This window comes from Bison bison, unplaced genomic scaffold (assembly GCF_000754665.1).
Source record: "Bison bison bison isolate TAMUID 2011002044 unplaced genomic scaffold, Bison_UMD1.0 scf7180017864370, whole genome shotgun sequence".
Classification (NCBI taxonomy): domain Eukaryota; kingdom Metazoa; phylum Chordata; class Mammalia; order Artiodactyla; family Bovidae; genus Bison; species Bison bison.
Genome location: NW_011494942.1, coordinates 8,416,003 through 8,434,737, shown reverse-complemented (window position 1 = coordinate 8,434,737; position 18,735 = coordinate 8,416,003). Strand labels below are relative to the sequence as shown.

General features: G+C 37.8%; 1 protein-coding gene across 17 annotated transcripts in view; it reads left to right on the top strand.

Moving 5' to 3' along the window:
* The window catches only part of SOX5 (SRY (sex determining region Y)-box 5), a 1,168,670-nt gene that overhangs the window by 1,130,686 nt on the left and 19,249 nt on the right, over nucleotides 1-18,735 (top strand). For all 17 annotated transcript variants that reach the window (XM_010855967.1, XM_010855969.1, XM_010855977.1 and 14 more), the window contains one exon: nucleotides 336-481. In XM_010855967.1, the coding sequence (XP_010854269.1) occupies nucleotides 336-481 (146 nt within the window). The remainder of the gene's footprint in view (nucleotides 1-335; nucleotides 482-18,735) is intronic.

Genomic DNA, 18,735 nt, shown 5'->3' with positions numbered 1-18,735 from the left:
GATAGGTTGTATTTTTGCACTACAAGATACTCAGGTGACTAAAAAAGTTTATTTAAAGATTATGTTTTAAACATCTTTTCAAACATGTGGAACCAGCTGTATTTCACTTAAATATTACGTTTTGGTAACAGATGTTTGGCACCATGTTGATGTAATTATGTGAATCAGTCATCATCAATTATTCATTCATTCATTCATCTCAGACTGATTCCACTGAAAAAATTAGTATATGGCAGACACTAGCCACTCCCAAAAAAGAAGTGATTTTTATGGTGGAAGGTTAACCCATCTATATGTTTGTGCAAAACATATCCTTCATTCTGTTACATCTTCAGGTTATTTAAATGACCATGATGCTGTCACCAAGGCAATCCAAGAAGCTCGGCAGATGAAGGAGCAGCTCCGGCGGGAACAGCAGGTGCTTGACGGGAAGGTGGCTGTTGTGAATAGTCTAGGTCTCAATAACTGCCGGACAGAAAAGGTGAGTTCCTAAAATAATGGTTGGCTTTCCAAAAATACTTAAATTGCTTGAATATCTTCTTTATCTTTTTCTTTTCTCACCATCCTCAGAATGACTGTTCTCCCTCCCTCTTTCCCTTGATCGGTTCAGAATTCTTCATGCCCATCATAATCAAAACCATCTGGAAATGAGAAGGGTTATAATTCTCTTCTATCCATCTGAACCTTATTGACAATTACTATCCCCTCTTCTGCCATCACTTTGTATTAAAATAGAGTGGCATTTGAAATATCTGGGTCTAAGTGAAAGTTTTGCTTTACAGAGATGCTCAACTTGTATTTGGGGATGAGCTGGATTTGAAAATGCTGAATCTTCTTTAATCAGCGTAAGCTTGGATGATACCCGTGCTCGAGGTCTAAGTATCTAAGAGCCTGAGCTTATCGTAACATGTTTCTAGCACGAAGCACTGTCACGTTGTAAGTGACTGCACAATTGGAAATTTTCACTTGATTGTAAAACAAAGTTTTTTCTTTAAAATGGGAACAGTATTAATATACCTATTATTATACTTAAGCCCAGTGAAACTTCTGAATTTATCTGTGCTATAATAATTTCAAACTATTTTGCCTAAGCTACATTGTATTTAATTCAGAAAAAAATAATATGTTACTATAGAAGGTTTGAAGTGATTATACTTCCTTTGGTCATATTTGGTATTTTTAATTCAAATTTTAAAGTGTCATTGAATCCCCTTTTTCTCAAAATCCAGTAGCTAAATACAGTATATAAGAGAAAAAATAATCAGCTACTTAGTAATAACTCAAGGAAGCTTATGAGTCAAACAGCATCACCCAGAATGGACAGGCTGCTCATTTGGATAACTTTCCGGTTTCCCAGGTTTTCTATGGAATTTTACGTATAATCTCTAAGTGAAAGTGAAAATGTCATTCAGTCATGTCCAACTCTTTGCCACCCCTTGGACTGTAGCCCTCCAGGCTCCTCTGTCCATGGGATTCTCTAGGCAAGAATACTGGGGTGGGTTGCCATTCCCTTCTCCAGGGGATCTTCCCAATCCGGGATATAGAAGCTAGCAATTTGCATAGTGAATGAAGGTGTGATCCTGCCCCAAGTGTACTTTATCTGGGCTACAGTAATTTCAAACTATTTTGTCTAAGCTACATTGTGTTTTATTCAGCAAACGTAATATGTTATATTACTATAGAATGCTTGAAGTTATGTACTTCTGTACTTCTGACCTGACCATGGGTCAGAAAGATGGAGACATGATTTCAGTTCTGTTGTTCCTAGACGGGAGAGCCAAGCATGGTCAAGTGTTCCTCCCTGGCAGTCTCACATCCTAAGAAGAGCAACACTGGTGCAGTTCGAAGGACACAAATTTTCTAACTCTAAGCACCAGAAGGGAAGGGGGAAAACGAAGTGACAACTCAAAGAAGGAATGATGGCAAGCATAAAGGAATTTATATTCAAATACTTAAACATTCTTGAAAGGATGCTTGAACAGAAATTCCTTTTCTCTGCACCCCATGTAGAAATGAGTTTAACACTCAGCCAGATGCTAATGCAAAGTGACTCAAGCTATTCCTCGCAAGCATAGCTAAATTGCCGTTATTTGTTAAGCGCATTGAATTCAGCTGTGGATACAGCAGTTGGTTGCATTCAGCCAGCATCTGTACCCTTTTTTTTTTTTTAATCCTCCAAAGCAGAGACAACTCTACCTATCTCCCCCCTCTCCTCCCCTGTGCTGGCTGGGAATTGTCAAGTGACAACCGACCAAATCCTTTTGGACAGGAAGCCTTCATCCAGAGTTCTATATACTTGCAAAACAGGCCTTGTGGTTGGATCAGGGAACCCATTAAAAGCACTTTGATGGTATGGAAATTCATCTTCATGAAGCTCCTAGGCCCCTAAGCAGCATGCTGTTTAGCTGTGGTTACAGATCAGTCATTCACATCGGAGGGCAATAATTGTGCTGACGGCTTGTAAGGCAATGGAAGTACATAAAATAATCCTGGGCCTTCCACCATGGCACTGCGAGTTAATCTTCTCTAATACAGATCAGCTGTTGTTCTAACACATGACTTCATGCCGGCTCCAGTGACTCTGTTCAGCCTTTTGATTAAGTAACAGGAGTGGAACCATCTGCATTCATTTTATTCCATAGTGTTCATTGTTCGGGACCTTATTTCCACTTCATCTTCTACTTCCACAATCAGACTTTGTTTTATTTCTCTGGTCAGCATCTCCTATTTGAGCTACATGAGTGAGTTGCCTCTGTTGAAAACGACTCCTTTCAATTTTCCTTTCTCTTTTACAGAATTATAGTAACTTAAAATATTCTTGAAGTAATACCTGCCAGAATCTGTTGGCCAATTAAGATATCTTCATCCTCAAGAAGTTTATGCTCCTGAATCTCTTCACCATGCCCTACCAATGCAATAGAGTTACATCTTCAACTATGATCTTATATTTTTATGGATTTTTAAGTGAAAATCTAAAAAAATGAAATTGCATCATGTAACTGTAAAATATGAAAATATAAAAATCCATTATTGCAGTAGTCTGGCAAACACTTATAATGTGTAAGTAAACCTTTTCAGCTGGAGAATTCAAATTAGTTCATCCCTTGACACTTGAGACTGAAGCTCTCTTAGAAGCAGGAATTACTGTGGTTGCCTTTTCCTGTTGAACTGGCTTAGCTGACATTTGTACAAAATTAATGATCAATCTATGTCTTGCAACTCATGGGAATGAAATAATGTCAAATTTATATCTTTTAATTAGTCATTATTCAACATTAGGACCCATACGTATCAGGGACAGTGCTGCTATGTACTTGTATTGAGAACAAGGAAATATGTTCTCTGCCTATTACAGAGCTTACAGTTTAGATCAAATTATGATTTTGATTGTTAATCACGGTGTATTTATGTGGGTAAATTCCTACAGGAACTGAATTACGACCCCGTGTTGCTGAGCATATCAAATCACTTATATACCTGACTCAACAGAAGTGGCTGCTTGTTTTTCCACATGAAGCAGCATCACTAGACATACGGTGTCATCATTTTTTAATACCTACCTTTTTAGTAGATTGTTATAATCGTCCAACTTTATCCATGGCCAAAGTATATAGTTAGATCAGTAGTTGGCTTGAAATTTTGCCTCACAGATCCTAACAAAAGGAATAAAGGCAATAAATATATATATATATATAAATAAATTCCTCTTCCCCTCCTAAAAGGATGACATTTTTTCTCTAACAATCCTTCCAACTTCCTAAATCCTGAAAGTATGTGACATAAATGTAAGAAGTAGGGAAGAAGGAGAGAGAAAGATAGAAGGAGCTGGCATGACCCAAGATCCAGATAATTGGAAACCTATAACAGAGATCTGTTTTCTAGGGTACACAAGTCTTATACACTTTAACTTTTCTTCACATTTCAAATGACCAACATGCTTGTCTTAACTAGAATGTCTTAATTCTGAAAAGCTGTAATTGGGCAGTGAAAACAATTAGAGGTGTGAAGAGAGGGACAAATGTTTTCCAGTCATATGTACCAAAACACATAATGAAAGTCGTTTGTACTGAAACACATTTTAATTGAAGACTTCTAAGAGATTTTTCATTTCTTTACTTTTCTTGGAAGTGTTTCAACATACCCAAGAACTGTGTATGTCAGGTTTCTTGGAAACTCTGGGACACAATGTTATTTATAATTGTCATCTCTGGTTAATTATAGCTTGATTGTATATTCAAATAATGTTATCTTTTAGCACTCGGCTCGGTTACAGATTAGTGTGATGGATGAATAAGTCATCTTCTCAGGTAGGAAGACTCAGAAGACCCTCATATATATACATTTGTTTTATAAAAACCACCTACTTGCATTTTTTTTCATTACCTTTATTTTTATTTTATTTATTTATTTTTTATTTATAAAAGAAAACCCATCCTGAACCCTCCTCCCTCCTCCCTCCCCATACCATCCCTCTGGGTCGTCCCAGTGCACCAGTCCCAAGCATCCAGCATCGTGCATTGAACCTGGACTGGCATCTCGTTTCATACATGACATTTCACATGTTTCAATGCCATTCTCCCAAATCTTGCCATTTTTAACACCCAAATGGCACAGCTTTGACCAGCTTCATATTCAGGTTCTGACCTTGATTTGAAGGTGCCCTTGTCTGTGTGTACTCAGTCACTTAGACACGTCTGACTCTTGGCAGCCCTGTGGACTGTTGCCCACCAGGCTCCTCTGTCCATGGGATTTTCCAGGCAAGAATACTGGAGTGGGGCTACCATTTCCTACTCCAGGGGGTATTCCTGACCTGACCCAAGGATTGAACCTGTGTCTCCTGCATTGGGAGGTAGGTTCTTTACCACTGAGCCCTCTGGCATGCACCGAAATGTGGAACACACTAGAGCTTTCTTTTATCACTTCCCTCACTCCCATTGTAGTTGTCCTAGAAAGATGATGGCCTGTGCTGTAACATCTGTTAGAAGAGCTTTTCGTGACAAGTATCAGGATATCTAACTATCGTAGCTTCAGCAAATAACGCTTAGTTTGGAGCACGTAATGAAGTTCAGGAGTAAGAGGTTGGTAGCTTTAGTTCATCAGCTCAATAATGTCAGGGTTGAAATCCTGATTATCTAGGTTGTTCCCTTAGCATTAAGTTCCCTTAACGGAGTGACTCCGGTGGCTCAGAGGTTAAAGCGTCCGCCTGGAATGCAGAAGACCCGGGTTCGATCCCTGAGTCAGGAAGATCCCCTGGAGAAGGAAATGGCAACCCACTCCAGTACTCTTGCTTGGAGAATCCCATGGGGGAGGAGCCTGGTGGGCTACAGTCCATGGGGTCACAAAGAGTCGTACATGATTGAGCAGCTTCACTCACTCACTCACTCAATCCCTTAGCATCACAAAATTTTGATGCATCTACAACTATCCCTTGAAGACATGCAGACTCAGAAGTTTTCTCTTCACTAAAGCTCCTTCTTCATTCACATAGGGATATTTCACTTAACCCTTCATGCTGACTTCTGTAAATGTCTCATTTGGGGAGACCTGGGTTATTTGCACATTACTGGTCAAGGAAGAGAGATCACAAATTATTTTCCAGGACTGAATTAGAGACCTTATCTTAAGCTTCCTGAAATCAAAGGATATCTTTTTTTCTTTTTTAAAAGGCTGACTGCCACATATAGCACCTCATTTGGGTGTGTCTGGAGTCATGGAAGCTTGATTAGCCTACTCTCTTCTATGAGTGGACCTTGAGAGCTTGTTTGGAGGTTCTAGCAGGGAAGAACAGCTTCTCGTGTGTCCCTGACTGAGTAAGCACCCTCCCCTATTGTGGAAGGTCATCTTCTTCCACCAAGTGTGCAGCTCCAGGAGGGATGCACATGGAGCCCTGAGGCAGGAAAGGGAATATCTATTTAGCCAGCCAGATCACCCAGTCAACCCTGAAGACCAGTGGGGTGACAGAGGTCACAGCCAGATCACCCTCACACTTAAGGGATATCTTAAGATCAAAGATTATATTGGTGGGGACCAAAAGCAAGACTAGAGTGGCTTTGTTGTTGTTGTTCAGTCGCTAAGCCATATCCCACTCTTTGCAACCTCAGGGACTACAGTCAGGCTAGGCTTCCCTGTCCTTCACCCACTCCCTGAGTTTGCTCACACTCATATTCATTGAGTTAGTGGTGCTATCTAACCATCTCACACTCTGCTGCCCCTTTTTCCTTTTGCCTTCTTCCCCAGCCAAAAAGTTGGCTCTTCACATCAGGTGGCCAAAATATTGGAGCTTCAGCTTCGATATCAGCCCTTCCAATGAATATTCAGGCTTGATTTCCTTAGGATTGACTGGTTTGAACTCCTTGCTGTTCAGGAAACCCTCAGGAATCTTCTCCAGCACCACAATTCAGAAGCATCAATTCTTTAGCACTCAGCCTTCATTATGGTCCAACTCTCACATCCATATATGACTACAGGAAAAACCATTGCTTTAACTATATGGCCCTTTGTCAGCAAAGAGATGTCTCTGCTTTTTAATGCGCTGTCTAGGTTTGTCATAGATTTCCTTCCAAGGAGCAGGCATCTCTTACTATTGGGTAGGAAAATGCCATTGTCAGCCACAGCTACATTATAGAAATGATAATCGAGGTTCTCAAATATTTTCATCATAAAGCTGGTTTGTTTTGGTTACATTTGAGGTCATCTATCTACCTGCCTTTGCTTTTCTCTGTTACATGCCCAGGGCCTTATACCTTGTCTGTGTTTTCAGAAGGAATTAAATTTCATACGGGCATGCATTCAAGAAAACATTGCTTGGAGCCAGGTTAAGTCAGTGAGTGTATATTCATTCACATAGTTTCTACATATTATGGCCAACTTCTGTATTACTTCTTATATATAAAATAGATGTCATTCACAAAAATAAACATACAAATATGTCTTAAGGTAGAGAATTTATGCATCAAACATTAATTGCCTGAAGTGTGCGTGAAATCTAAACACCAGCACATGCTATGCATTAATCAATAATTGCAAGTGAGAATATCTGGAAAAGTGTCTTACTTTTCCTTCTGCGATTCAGTGAAAATTCTTGGCAGATTTCTACAGAATAAGATGAAAATTTGGTGAAAAACGTGTATATTTTATAATGATTTACTCAATAATGAAATCAGTTTCTCTATTTGGTGTCAGTCACATTCATAAGAAGCCTTACCACATACAAAATGGATGGACTTGTAAACAAAAGTTAATACTTTTTACTCTGGCACTTTGAAACTCTTCCATTACAACCTCCTCTTTTCCGCCATTGTCAACCCTATTCTTCCCCTTTAACAGAGTGCCGAACACGAAATGACAGTGACCAATGTTGACTTAATGTGGATGTTTAATAATGAAAAAAAAAGTGTGTCAGTCCCAGCATTAGTTACAAATGGCAGTAAGTGTATCAGATGGCAGCCCTGTAATAATTTTACATCCATCATTCTTTCCTGATGCTTCGCTAGCCAGCTGATGGATGGGGCCAACAGTGTTAACTCTTCAGAAACTGACACAGTGTATCTAGTTGAGCATTATCTAACACATGCTCCTGCTCTTAGATAAGGAGAAGGCATGTGAGGAATTGTGAATTACAGGTTTGCTTTGAAAAAGAGTATGGAGGAACTCGCGCCTTTGTATTCAGTGGCAGGCATTACAATTAATTAATGATTTATGGATGGCTTTTGGAGATGTTGCCTTTAGCTAAAATGAATTAGAGAAGTCAAATTAGAGCTAGACATTCCAATGGTAAGAGGAAAAACTCCTCTTACCACTGAATGAAGGAGGAAGGAGGAAGCCATGTTAGGGAAATCGTTCAGGAGGGAATGAGATAGATCATTCCAACAGTGGGACAAAATAGGAGGTTTTTCTTGGGGTGTGCATGGGTGTTTGTCAAGATGTCCCTTGACTTTTCAAACCTTCTGATTAGAATTTACTTAGGAACAAATTAAAATAATACAAATGATTAAGATTTTGTCTTTATAAAAATAAGAGTATATATTATTTTTATTTCTACATGTAATTGTTTATTTGGTAACTTTAATTAAAAGCTACATGAAATCTGAAATTGAATATTTGCCTTTTTATTATTGGATTCTCTCTAAATATGTATGTAAAATGGATAGAGAACTGCTTTCTAGGCAACTGATTATTAGAAAATCTAGACCAGCTTTTTATATGCAAGTTGGCATTTGATCCTTAGGTTTTCTTTTCTTTTGTTTTTCTTTCATAAAACCTTCTTAATTCTGAGTGTCTTAGCTAGGGAACACTTCTTATGGGACAGGAGGGGAGAGGAAAACCCCTTGGTGAATATTATCAGCACAGAGCAGCCAGTTTTCACAGACCATGACAAAAAGGCAAATAGGTATTATGTCATCACCCATCCATCACTCTATATGTCAGCCTTTCAATAATTCCAATCGACATTCTCGACAGGCTGATGCAAGTTAAAGGGGCTGTTTGTTTCTAGAAATTGAGTATAGGCTGTCTATAGCCTTTTGTTCCAGATGGTTTTCTTCTGTGTCTTTTCATTTCTTTCTTTTTCTTTCTTTTCTTTTTGGGGGTATTTAATTGAAATACATGCCGAGTTTGCAGACTGCAAAGATCAGAGCTGTTTTCGTCCAGCAGTGGTAACTATGCATTAAACATTTTGATTTGTTTGAGCTTGAAGTTTAGTCCTTTTTTGCCATTTGCTTCATGGAGTTTGTGTATATTTACAGCCTCTGCATTTAATGGCCACATGCCTTATTTTCACAGATGGCCAGTGGAAGACTTTTTCTTTCTCTTAGTATAGCCTGCTTTCAGCTTTGCTACATTTGTCACAGTGCCACTACTTGCAGCTAGCAAGTGCCCACGCTTGGTGGGGAGCAATTATGGTGTGAGTTTTTAAGGAGCTTTTTAAAGGTTTTTTTTTTTTTTCTCCAGTAAACTTTTTATGGTTTAATTTTCAAGCCTAGAAAAGCTGTGCATGTTTTCAAACAGAGAGTCTTGTGTTCTTTACATCATTCTGGTAGAGGGGTTAGTGCAGGATGGTCCAATAAAAAGAGACACACGGGGCATGCCAAATTGGGCTTTCAGATAGACACCCACAGGCCTCTCTGATGATTGAAATTGTCTATTCATTTAAGGATATGAGGATAGGCTCACGATAGGATTCCTGAAAAAAGCACATTTGAAAACACTCTGTGGAGATAATCTAGATATTTTTAAAGTACATTTCCATGTTGCACAGATAAAAGACCAGAAGAAGAATAAACAATCATTATGCCAAGATGACGGGTTGTAAATTTACATGTATGTACCCACATTTCTGATTTTTTTCAAATTTTCTAAGTAAAATAAGAATCACTTTTGTTGTTGGACCAGAAATGTTATTTTTAAAAACCTTGTCTACTAAGAATGGCCTTTCCTTCCCTTCTCCCTTTCTCCCTTTCTTAGCCTCAAGATTAAATAGTTGTCTTTAAGACAGTTCAACATTAGGCACTGAACTAATCAAAGAACCATTTGTTTTTTAGTTATTCTCATACTTAGTAGATATATTGTGTTTTCTTGTTGTTTATTTCAAATAACATTAACAATATGGATTTAAAATTATGAGGAAAATATTCTGAGTTTAGCATTTATTTCAGAGGGTCCCATTGAGTCTTTCCACTTGCACCTTTTCTTTTACAAATGAAAAAGACTTGTTTATGAGGATACAAGTAATAAAGGAGTAATAATGGCTACTGATATATTTAGTTTGCATCTTACCTTTTTCCAATTGCTTTCACATTAAATTTCAGTTTAGTACCATAGTATAAACAGAACAACAGTATTCATATCTTTGTTTTAAAAATTAAAAAAAAAACGAGATGTGAGATTATTATAGAAGTTCAAGTGGTAGATCAGTTTTTAAACCAAGGTCCTCTGGTTTAAATTTCAGTCTCTTTTCTAATGGACCGTGCTGAAGATATACAAGAAAGTAAGCCAGTTCCTGTTTGATTGGCTTGTACCCTAATGTTGGCCATGTATATTATTTAGTACATTTTTGAGGATTTATCACACCAAAAAATCCTTTTAGCAACGAGCATCTCCATGGCTTCTGTCTGTATCTTTTCTTCATTTCTTTGTTTTTCCTGTTTCTGTTCCTTTTCTAGGTCTCCCTTTTTTCACTACATACCAGCCCCCTTCTTTTGAGAATGAGCCAGAAAACAGAAAGAATATGTTCAATCTTATTTATTTTGCTTCTCATACCAGCGCTCATAAAACATGTAAAGTTTTGGCTGTTCATTAAAATGAGATTTTAAATATCTATTCTACTGTTAAGTTTTTCTCTAAAACTACCATGGATAATTGAAAAGTGAACTATAACCCTGTTATGCTTGTTTCTATTTGTCAGACCCGGTATTTTGGAACCAAACCATTTCTCTTTAAAATAGTCTAATTATATTTATTTAACTGAAGTAACTACTGGCTACTGAGGCTACATTCATAAGAAGGCAGACAGTTTTACAACTTTATTCTATGAAATGGAAAAATGAAAAAGTTCTATACGATTCTGTAGCTCAGTAACTGAGTTACCCATTGTTTATAGAACAATTAACATCAGACCTCATTCCAGCTTTGTGTTTACATCAATGCAGCCCTCCCACCTACCGGACATCCTGTGTAGGTTGTGAATTCTATTTTCCTTTGTTGGCCTCTTATTTTTCTCACATTAACCCTTCAGATCTGACTTGATGTGCATAGTATCTGTATCTACCGTGGTTTGAAATAAACACTTTTTTTTAGACTTTGGCTGACTTCTGACACCTGAAACCCAGGTCTTAGATTTTTCCTCTCCTTCCTTCTCCTTTCCACATGTACAAACCATAATCACCCCTGGGACATGTAAGCAAGGACCAGTATTTTACCATGATATTATTCATATATACCCTCCTTGTGAATTATATGTTTCTTACGGATCCCTTTGAGTTTGCTTTTCTGTGCGTTACACCTCCACGCTCAGTGAGTTCTTCCTCTACATGGCAGTAATGTTGAATTTGGACAGGAGACTGTGTCCTTCACCATGTACCTAAGTATGTAAATCTGAGTATTGTTGGACAGTCCTTTCACAAAATTTATTTCAGTAATCATATCTTTTTTAGCTTTTGTTTCATAATTTGAAGTATCTTCCTTGAATTTAAGAAAATGACTATAGCATTCTCAACTATAAATGGAGTGCCTTTACATTTTGAAACTAATTAACAGCTTCTGAGGAAATTATCATCATGGATAGAGAAACATGTATATCTTTATATATTTGTCAAAATATTTTAGTTTTGTTTGAGCAATTCCAGTCAAGTGGAACGTAGAACTGAAAGAAAGTGAAAAGGGCCTTTAATGCAACCTATTATCTGATGTTGAATTGCCAGGCAGGCAGTCATATGGCCAATATTTGAAAACCTCCAGGGAGGTGAAGATTTCTGCATCCTAAGACAGCCCACTTAAGGAATAGACATCTTTTTTAATATAACTCTTTCTTCAGTGGTTCATACACTTTCACTTGGTAACTTACAACCATTGGTCAGTATTCTGTTGCTTTATATGGCCAAATCCCGTCTCTTTTCCACAAACAACAGGTCTTGGTTCTTCATAAACCTGGAGTTTCTTAAGATATGTAAAGACAGAGATTGTTGATCTCCTCTTCAACTGTCTCTTTTAAGGCCCTATGCACTTTCTCCATGAAGACAACAAATATATTGATAGGAACATAACCCAAAGCTGAGCTAAATTCCAAAAGACTATGGCCATGAGCTTCCCTAGTCTGTTTTCCAATTTTTGTAGAAAAAGAAATTAGACCATTATAACATACTTTTTCTTAGTAAATTTGTATTAGCTTCTTGTCACCGCCTCCTCTACGAAGGGCCCTGAACGAATCTATAACAATCAGCTCTGTCTTTTCCAGAACATTCATTAAGTGCTCAGGTCATTGTTCTTCAGTTTTTCTCTTTATTCATGAAAATCAGAATTAGTTCTTTATATTCCATTTTCTAATATTTCTCCCACTTTACAATCAGTTCTTTAAAAATTATAAATAGGGATTCATCAATTTTACCCACAAGTCATTTTTCTGTCTTGGAAATGTATTAATTCAGATTAAGATTTGCATTCATAGAAGCTGTGTATTTCCTTCAAAACAATTCCATCTACCTTCAGCTTCATAATACTTCTTAAGAAAACTTGATCTGCCAATACAATTCACTTTGATCAGATTTCCTGATGAAACTAAGTTTCTATGAAATTCAGCAAGGATTATACTTGAAGGGACATATCATGAAGCTGGCTTCCACAGTTCACAAAATGAAATTAGATTGTGGAAACAAAATTTGGGTTCTAGTTTATTATTTTCTTCACAATAGGAATCTCTGAATTTGGAAGGGAAAAAATCAGGATTCGATAAGGCATTTTTTTGAGATGACTAAACCAAAAGATATTTATAGACCTTTCCTATCCCTTAGTTCATATATCCATATGATTCTCTGATTGAGAAAATGAATGGAAAAATACTCCTAAGGAATACCAAAGTGTCAGAGTACCAAAGTGTCTGCGAAATTCACATTTGACCAGAATAAAATAAGTGAAAAATTTCTTCAGATTGCATTTTTGTTGGTGTTGGATGAAAGTGTGTGTGTGTGCGCATGTGTGTTTGTACATTATTTGTTGTAAAGCTTTTACAACAAAGCTTTCTCTTCCATTTGTGCAGCTATATTACATGGGTGGATGCTTTTTTTTTTTTAGAAAATGGCAATCTCAGTAAACAAGGGTGAAACTGAGAGATGGAGGGTTGTCTTAGGCACGTTCATTGTTTCTTTATATTCTACTTAAGCCGATGAAAAAAAGTCTCCAACTGATAAATCGTTATGACATTATAAATAATCTTTCATCTTCTTTGGTGGTCTCGGAGGTTCACATAATTGAAGGGTTAAAAACCTTTTTTGTTTCTTTCTTCTTCCCGTGCCATTAGTATAGAAGGAGATCATAAAAAAGGGCAGCCAGAAGGGGTTTAACTGTTACTGAGTCAACATTTGACAGTCACACTCTATTCTGTCATTTCATGCATGTGCTTTTTATGACTTTTATAGCTTTGTGGGCTTTATTTCAGGGATGTTCATTATGATAGCTGATCCACAGCCCAGCTCTTTGTGTTTGTTTGTGTGATGGTAAGCACAGCTCATCACTTATAAATCCCAATTTCAAGGAGTCATAGAGGAAGCATCTACTCACGTACTGTTTAGGCTTAGGACACTAAGGAAGTATATCTACTTCCTGTAAAGCACAATTTGTGTGGGTTTCTTTTGTTTTGTTTTGACTGCTCCATGAAATATCAACAAGGATGTGCATTTGAGCCTTTACAAACACAGTGAATTTTTAGTTGTTTTCTGTGTAAGTTGAAGAAATGAAATAGGAGTACTTTTCAATTTAAATAATACTAGTCTTATATCATGCCTGAGTAATAAATGGAAAATAAAAAAGATTAAATATATTGTCAGGGATGATGTACAGGAGGAGAAGAAAAACCCCAACAACTTTTAGAGTTGTTACAAGCATCTCCATTTTAATGCATATTTGTCCACTATGGTCATGGACAATAAAGGATCATAATCACAGCAGGATACTTAATATGCATATTGAAATAACTATTCCTGTAATTCTTATATTCTAGGAAGAATATTTTTCTTTTCCATTTCTCTCATTTACTTTTTCTGTAATGTTAAAAGTGTATCTTCTTCATTTTTTAAACTTAATAAGTATCTATCATATATTAAAACCCCATTTTACAAATTAGGACCCTGAAACTCAGGGAGGTTAATTGTCTTAAGTAATGGCTAATGTATATGACAGAGTTTAGTTATCTCATGTTCCTGATCCCTAAGTCATTATTTTCTATATAGGTTATTGTCTGTATTTTTAAATATGTCCTTTAACCATTGATCTTTAGCCTTTTGCCATTTGGAATATTGTTGGCCTAAAAAGCACTGATCTTTAATGACCACTTCTAATCAACTAATTACCCACATCTCTTTAGCTATTTCTTGGCTCTCCTTGTTGATTCCCACCATAGCCTGGTGTCATGGACAAACAGTACATGATCTGTTTTCCATTATTCAAGTTATTGGATAAGCCACAGAACCTGAGACCAGCTGCCAGTTTCCTAAGAGAATATTAACACATTAATAATGGTTCTTTGAATATTTAGTTTTAGAGTTATTCATCTGACCCCAAGAAACTATATTGTCTAAAACTTTCTTTTCTTCTGTAGATTAGATACAGTTCACTTGAATGTTTGTTCAAGTCAACATAGGATCAGAAAATTTTTTCTAGTAAAAACAGACTTTACCTAAAGTTTCTCCTTGATCTTAGTAAACTCACAAAGTTGTATAAGATTTAATTAGCCAGAGAGGACTCATCTTTCCAAAGGAACTCTAATTGTTATCCAATAGGAAGTTTTTATCCATGAAAGAAAGCGTATGGGTCATCTTGTTTGGTCATTATTTGCAAATCGTCAGGACTGTTTCATGTTGACTTCTTTGTAGTCATTAATCTGTTTACACCCTGTATTCTGATGTTCCTCAGGGCTGTTCAGAATTTTGGCCAGTATTGCTTTAAATTTGTGTTTTCTTATTGTTGTTGTTCGCTTTATTTCTAATAGGAAAAAAGTTAAAGAGAGAAGATGAATGAATCTTGTAAGTTTCAGGGCAGTCTTTGAATAGCATTGAGAGGGCAGTTTAAAGAATAAGTGCTGTACTGATTTGTGTTCCAGAATGCTGCTCTTAAGAGTTGGGGTAGGTAGGGGTATTTTTTGTACAAATTCTTGACTCATGTGCTCTTTATCAGCCAGTGGAATTAAGAGTATAATTGATAAAATTGTCACCTCTACATATCAATGTATTTTTCTATTTTCACAAAAGCATTTTCTTTGCTATTTCTTATTTTCAGCAACTTCCCACTTACCAGCTCTCTACCTGATATATACTGCCATCATTTTGATTCAGCTGCCTCTATTTCAGAGCAGTTCAGTCTTTCAGTCAGTCATGTCCAAACTCTTTGCAACCCATGAACTGCAGCATGCCAGGTTTCCCTGTCCATCACCCACTCCCAGAGCTTGCTCAAACTCATGTCCATCAAGTCAGTGATGCCATCCAACTGCCTCATCCTCTGCCATCTTCTTATCCTCCTGCCTTTAATCTTGCCCAACACCAGGGTCTTTTCCAGTGAGTCACCTCTTTGCATCAAGTGGCCAAAGTATTGGAGTATCAGCTTTAACATCAGTCCTTCCAGTGAATATTCAGGGCTGATTTCCTTTAGGATTGAATGGATGGATCTCCTTGCAGTCCAGGGGACTCTCAAGAGTCTTCTCCAACACCACAGTTCAAAAGTATCAATTCTTCGGCACTCACTTTTTTTATAGTCCAACTCTCACAACCACACACAACTACTGGAAAAACCATAGCTTTGACTACAGAGACCTTTGTGGGCAAAGTAATGTCTCTGCTTCTTAATATGCTGTCTAGGTTGGTCATAGCTTTTCTTCCAGGAAGCAAGCATCTTTTAATTTCATGGCTGCAGTCACCATCAGCAGTTGTTTTGGAGCCCAAGAAAATAAAGTCTGTCACTGTTTCCATTGTTTCCCCATCTATTTGCCATGAAGTGATGGGACAGGATGCCATGATGTTCGTTTTTTGAATGTTGAGTTTTAAGCCAGCTTTTTCACTCTCCTCTTTCACTTTCATTAAGAGGTTCTTTGGTTCTTCTTTGCTTTCTGCCGTAAGGGTGGTGACATCTGTGTATCTGAGATTATTGATATTTCTCCCAGCAATCTTGCTTCCAGCTTGTGCTTTATCCAGCCCAACATTTTGCAAAATGTACTCTGCATATGAACAGCATGAAAAGGCAAAAAGATATGACACTGAAATATGAAGTCCGATGCTATAAAGCACAATATTGCATGAATCAAGATAAATTGGAGGTGGTCAAACAGGAGATGGCAACAGTGAACATCAACATTTAGGAATCAGTGAATTAAAATGGACTGAAATGGGCCAATTTAACTCAGATGACCATTATATCTACTCCTGTGGGCAAGAATCCCATAGAAGAAATGGAGTACCCTCATAGTCAACAAAAGAGTCCAAAATGCAGCTCTTGGCTGTAGTCTCAAAAACGAAAGAATGACCTCTGTTCGTTTCCAAGTCAAACCTTTCTATATCACAGTAATCCAAGGCTATGCTTTGACCAGTAATGCTGAAGAAGCTGAAGTTGAATGGTTCTATAAAGACCAACAAGAACTTCTAGAACTAACACCAAAAAAAGATGTCCTTTTCTTTATAGGGGACTGGAATGCAAAAATAGGAAGTCAAGAGATACCTGGAGTAACAAGCAAGTTTGGCCTTCGAGTACAAAATGAAGCAGGGCAAGGGCTAATAGAGTTTTGCCAAGAGAATGCACTGGAGTAGCAAACTCTCTACCAACAACAGAAGAGAAGACTCTACACATGGACATCACCAGATGGTCAATACCAAAATCAGACTGATTGTATTCTTGCAGCCAAAGATGGAGAAGCTCTATAGGGTCAGCCAAAACAAGACTGGGAGCTGACTGTGGCCCAGATAGTGAACTCCTTATTGCCAAATTCAGGCCTAAATTGAACTAGGGAAAACTGCTAGACCACTGAGGTATGACCTAATCAAATCCCTTATGATTATACAGTAGAAGAGACAAATAGATTCAAGGGATTAGATCTGATAGACAGAGTGCCTAAAGAACTATGGATGGAAGTTCGTGACATTGTACAGGAGGCAGTGATCAAGAACACCCTCAAGAAAAAGAAATGCATAAGGGCAAAATGGTTGTCTCAGGAGGCCTTACAGATAGCTGAGAAAAGAAGAGAAATGAAAGGCAAAGGAGAAAAGCAGAGATATACCCATTTGAATCCAGAGTTCCAAAGAATAAAAAGGAGAGATAAGAAAACCTTCCTCAGTGATCAATGCAAAGAAATAGAGGAAAACAATAGAATGGGAAAGACTAGAGATCTCTTCAAAAAAATTAGAGATACCAAGGGAATATTTCGTGCAAAGATGGGCACAATGAAGGACAGAAATGGTATGGACCTAACAGAAGCAGAAGATATTAAGAATAGGTGGCAAGAATTTACAGAAGAGCTATACAAAAAATATCTTCATGACCCAGATAACCACGATGGTGTAATCACCCATCTAGAGCCAGACATCCTGAATTGCAAAGTCAAGTGGGCCTTAGGAAGCTTCACTAGGCTAGTGGAGGTGATGGAATTCCACTTGAGCTATTTCAAATCCTAAAAGATGATGCCATAAAAGTGCTGCACTGGATATGCCAGCAAATTTGGAAAATGCAGCAGTGGCTGCAAAACTGGAAATGGTCAGTTTTCATTCCAATCCCAAAGAAAGGCAATACCAAAGAATGTTCAAACTACCGCACAATTGCACTCATCTCACACGCTAACCAAGTAATGCTCACAATTCTACAAGCCAGGCTTCAATAGTACATGAACCATGAACTTCCAGATGTTCAAGCTGGATTTAGAAAAGGCAGAGGAACCAGAGATCAAATTGCCAACATCCATTGGATCATCAAAAAAACAAAAGAGTTCCAGAAAAATATCTACTTCTGCTTTAAGGCTATGCCATAGCCTTTGACTATGTGGATCACAAAAAACTGTGGAAAATTCTATGGGAATACCAGACCACCCTACCTACCTCCTGAGAAAACTGTGTGCAGGTCAAGAAGCAACACTTAGAACTGGATATGGAACAAAGATTGGTTCCAAATTGGGAAACGATTACGTCAAGGCTGTATATTGTCACCCTGCTTATTTAACTTACATGCAGAGTACATAATGTGAAATGCCAGGCTGGATGAAGCACAAGCTGGACTCAAGATGGCCAGGAAGAATATCAATAATCTCAGATACACAGATGACACTACCCTTATGGCAGAAAGCAAAGAAGAACTAAAGAGCCTCTTGATGAAAGTGAAAGAGGAAAGTGAAAAAGCTGGCTTAAAATTCAACATTCAAAAAACGAACGTCATGGCATCCTGTCCCATCACTTCAAATAGATGGGGAAACAATGGAAACAGTGACACTTGACTTTCTTGGGCTCCAAAACCACTACTGATGGTGACTTTAGCCATGAAAGAAAAAGATGCTTGCTTCCTGGAAGAAAAGCTATGACCAACCTAGACAGCATATTAAAAAACAGAGATGTTACTTTGCCGACAAAGGTCCATCTAGTCAAGGCTACGGTTTTTCCAGTAGTCACACATATGGATGTGAGAGTTGTACTTTAAAGAAAGCTGAGTGCTGTAGAATTGATGCTTTTGAACTATGGTGTTGGAGAAGATTCCTGAGAGTCCCTTGGACTGCAAGGAGATTCATCCAGTCCATCCCAAAGGAGATCAGCCCTGAATTTTCATTGGAAGGACTGATGTTGAAGCTGAAACTCCAATACTTTGGCCACCTGATGCGAAGAACTGACTCATGGAAAAGGCCCTGATGCTGCGAAAGATTGACGGCAGGAGGAAAGGGGATGACAGAGGATGAGATGGTTGGATGGCATCACTGACTTGATGGACATGAGTTTGAGCAAGCTCCAGGAGTGACTGATGGACCGGCAAGCCTGGTGTGCTGCAGTTAAGGGATGTAAAGAGTCGGAC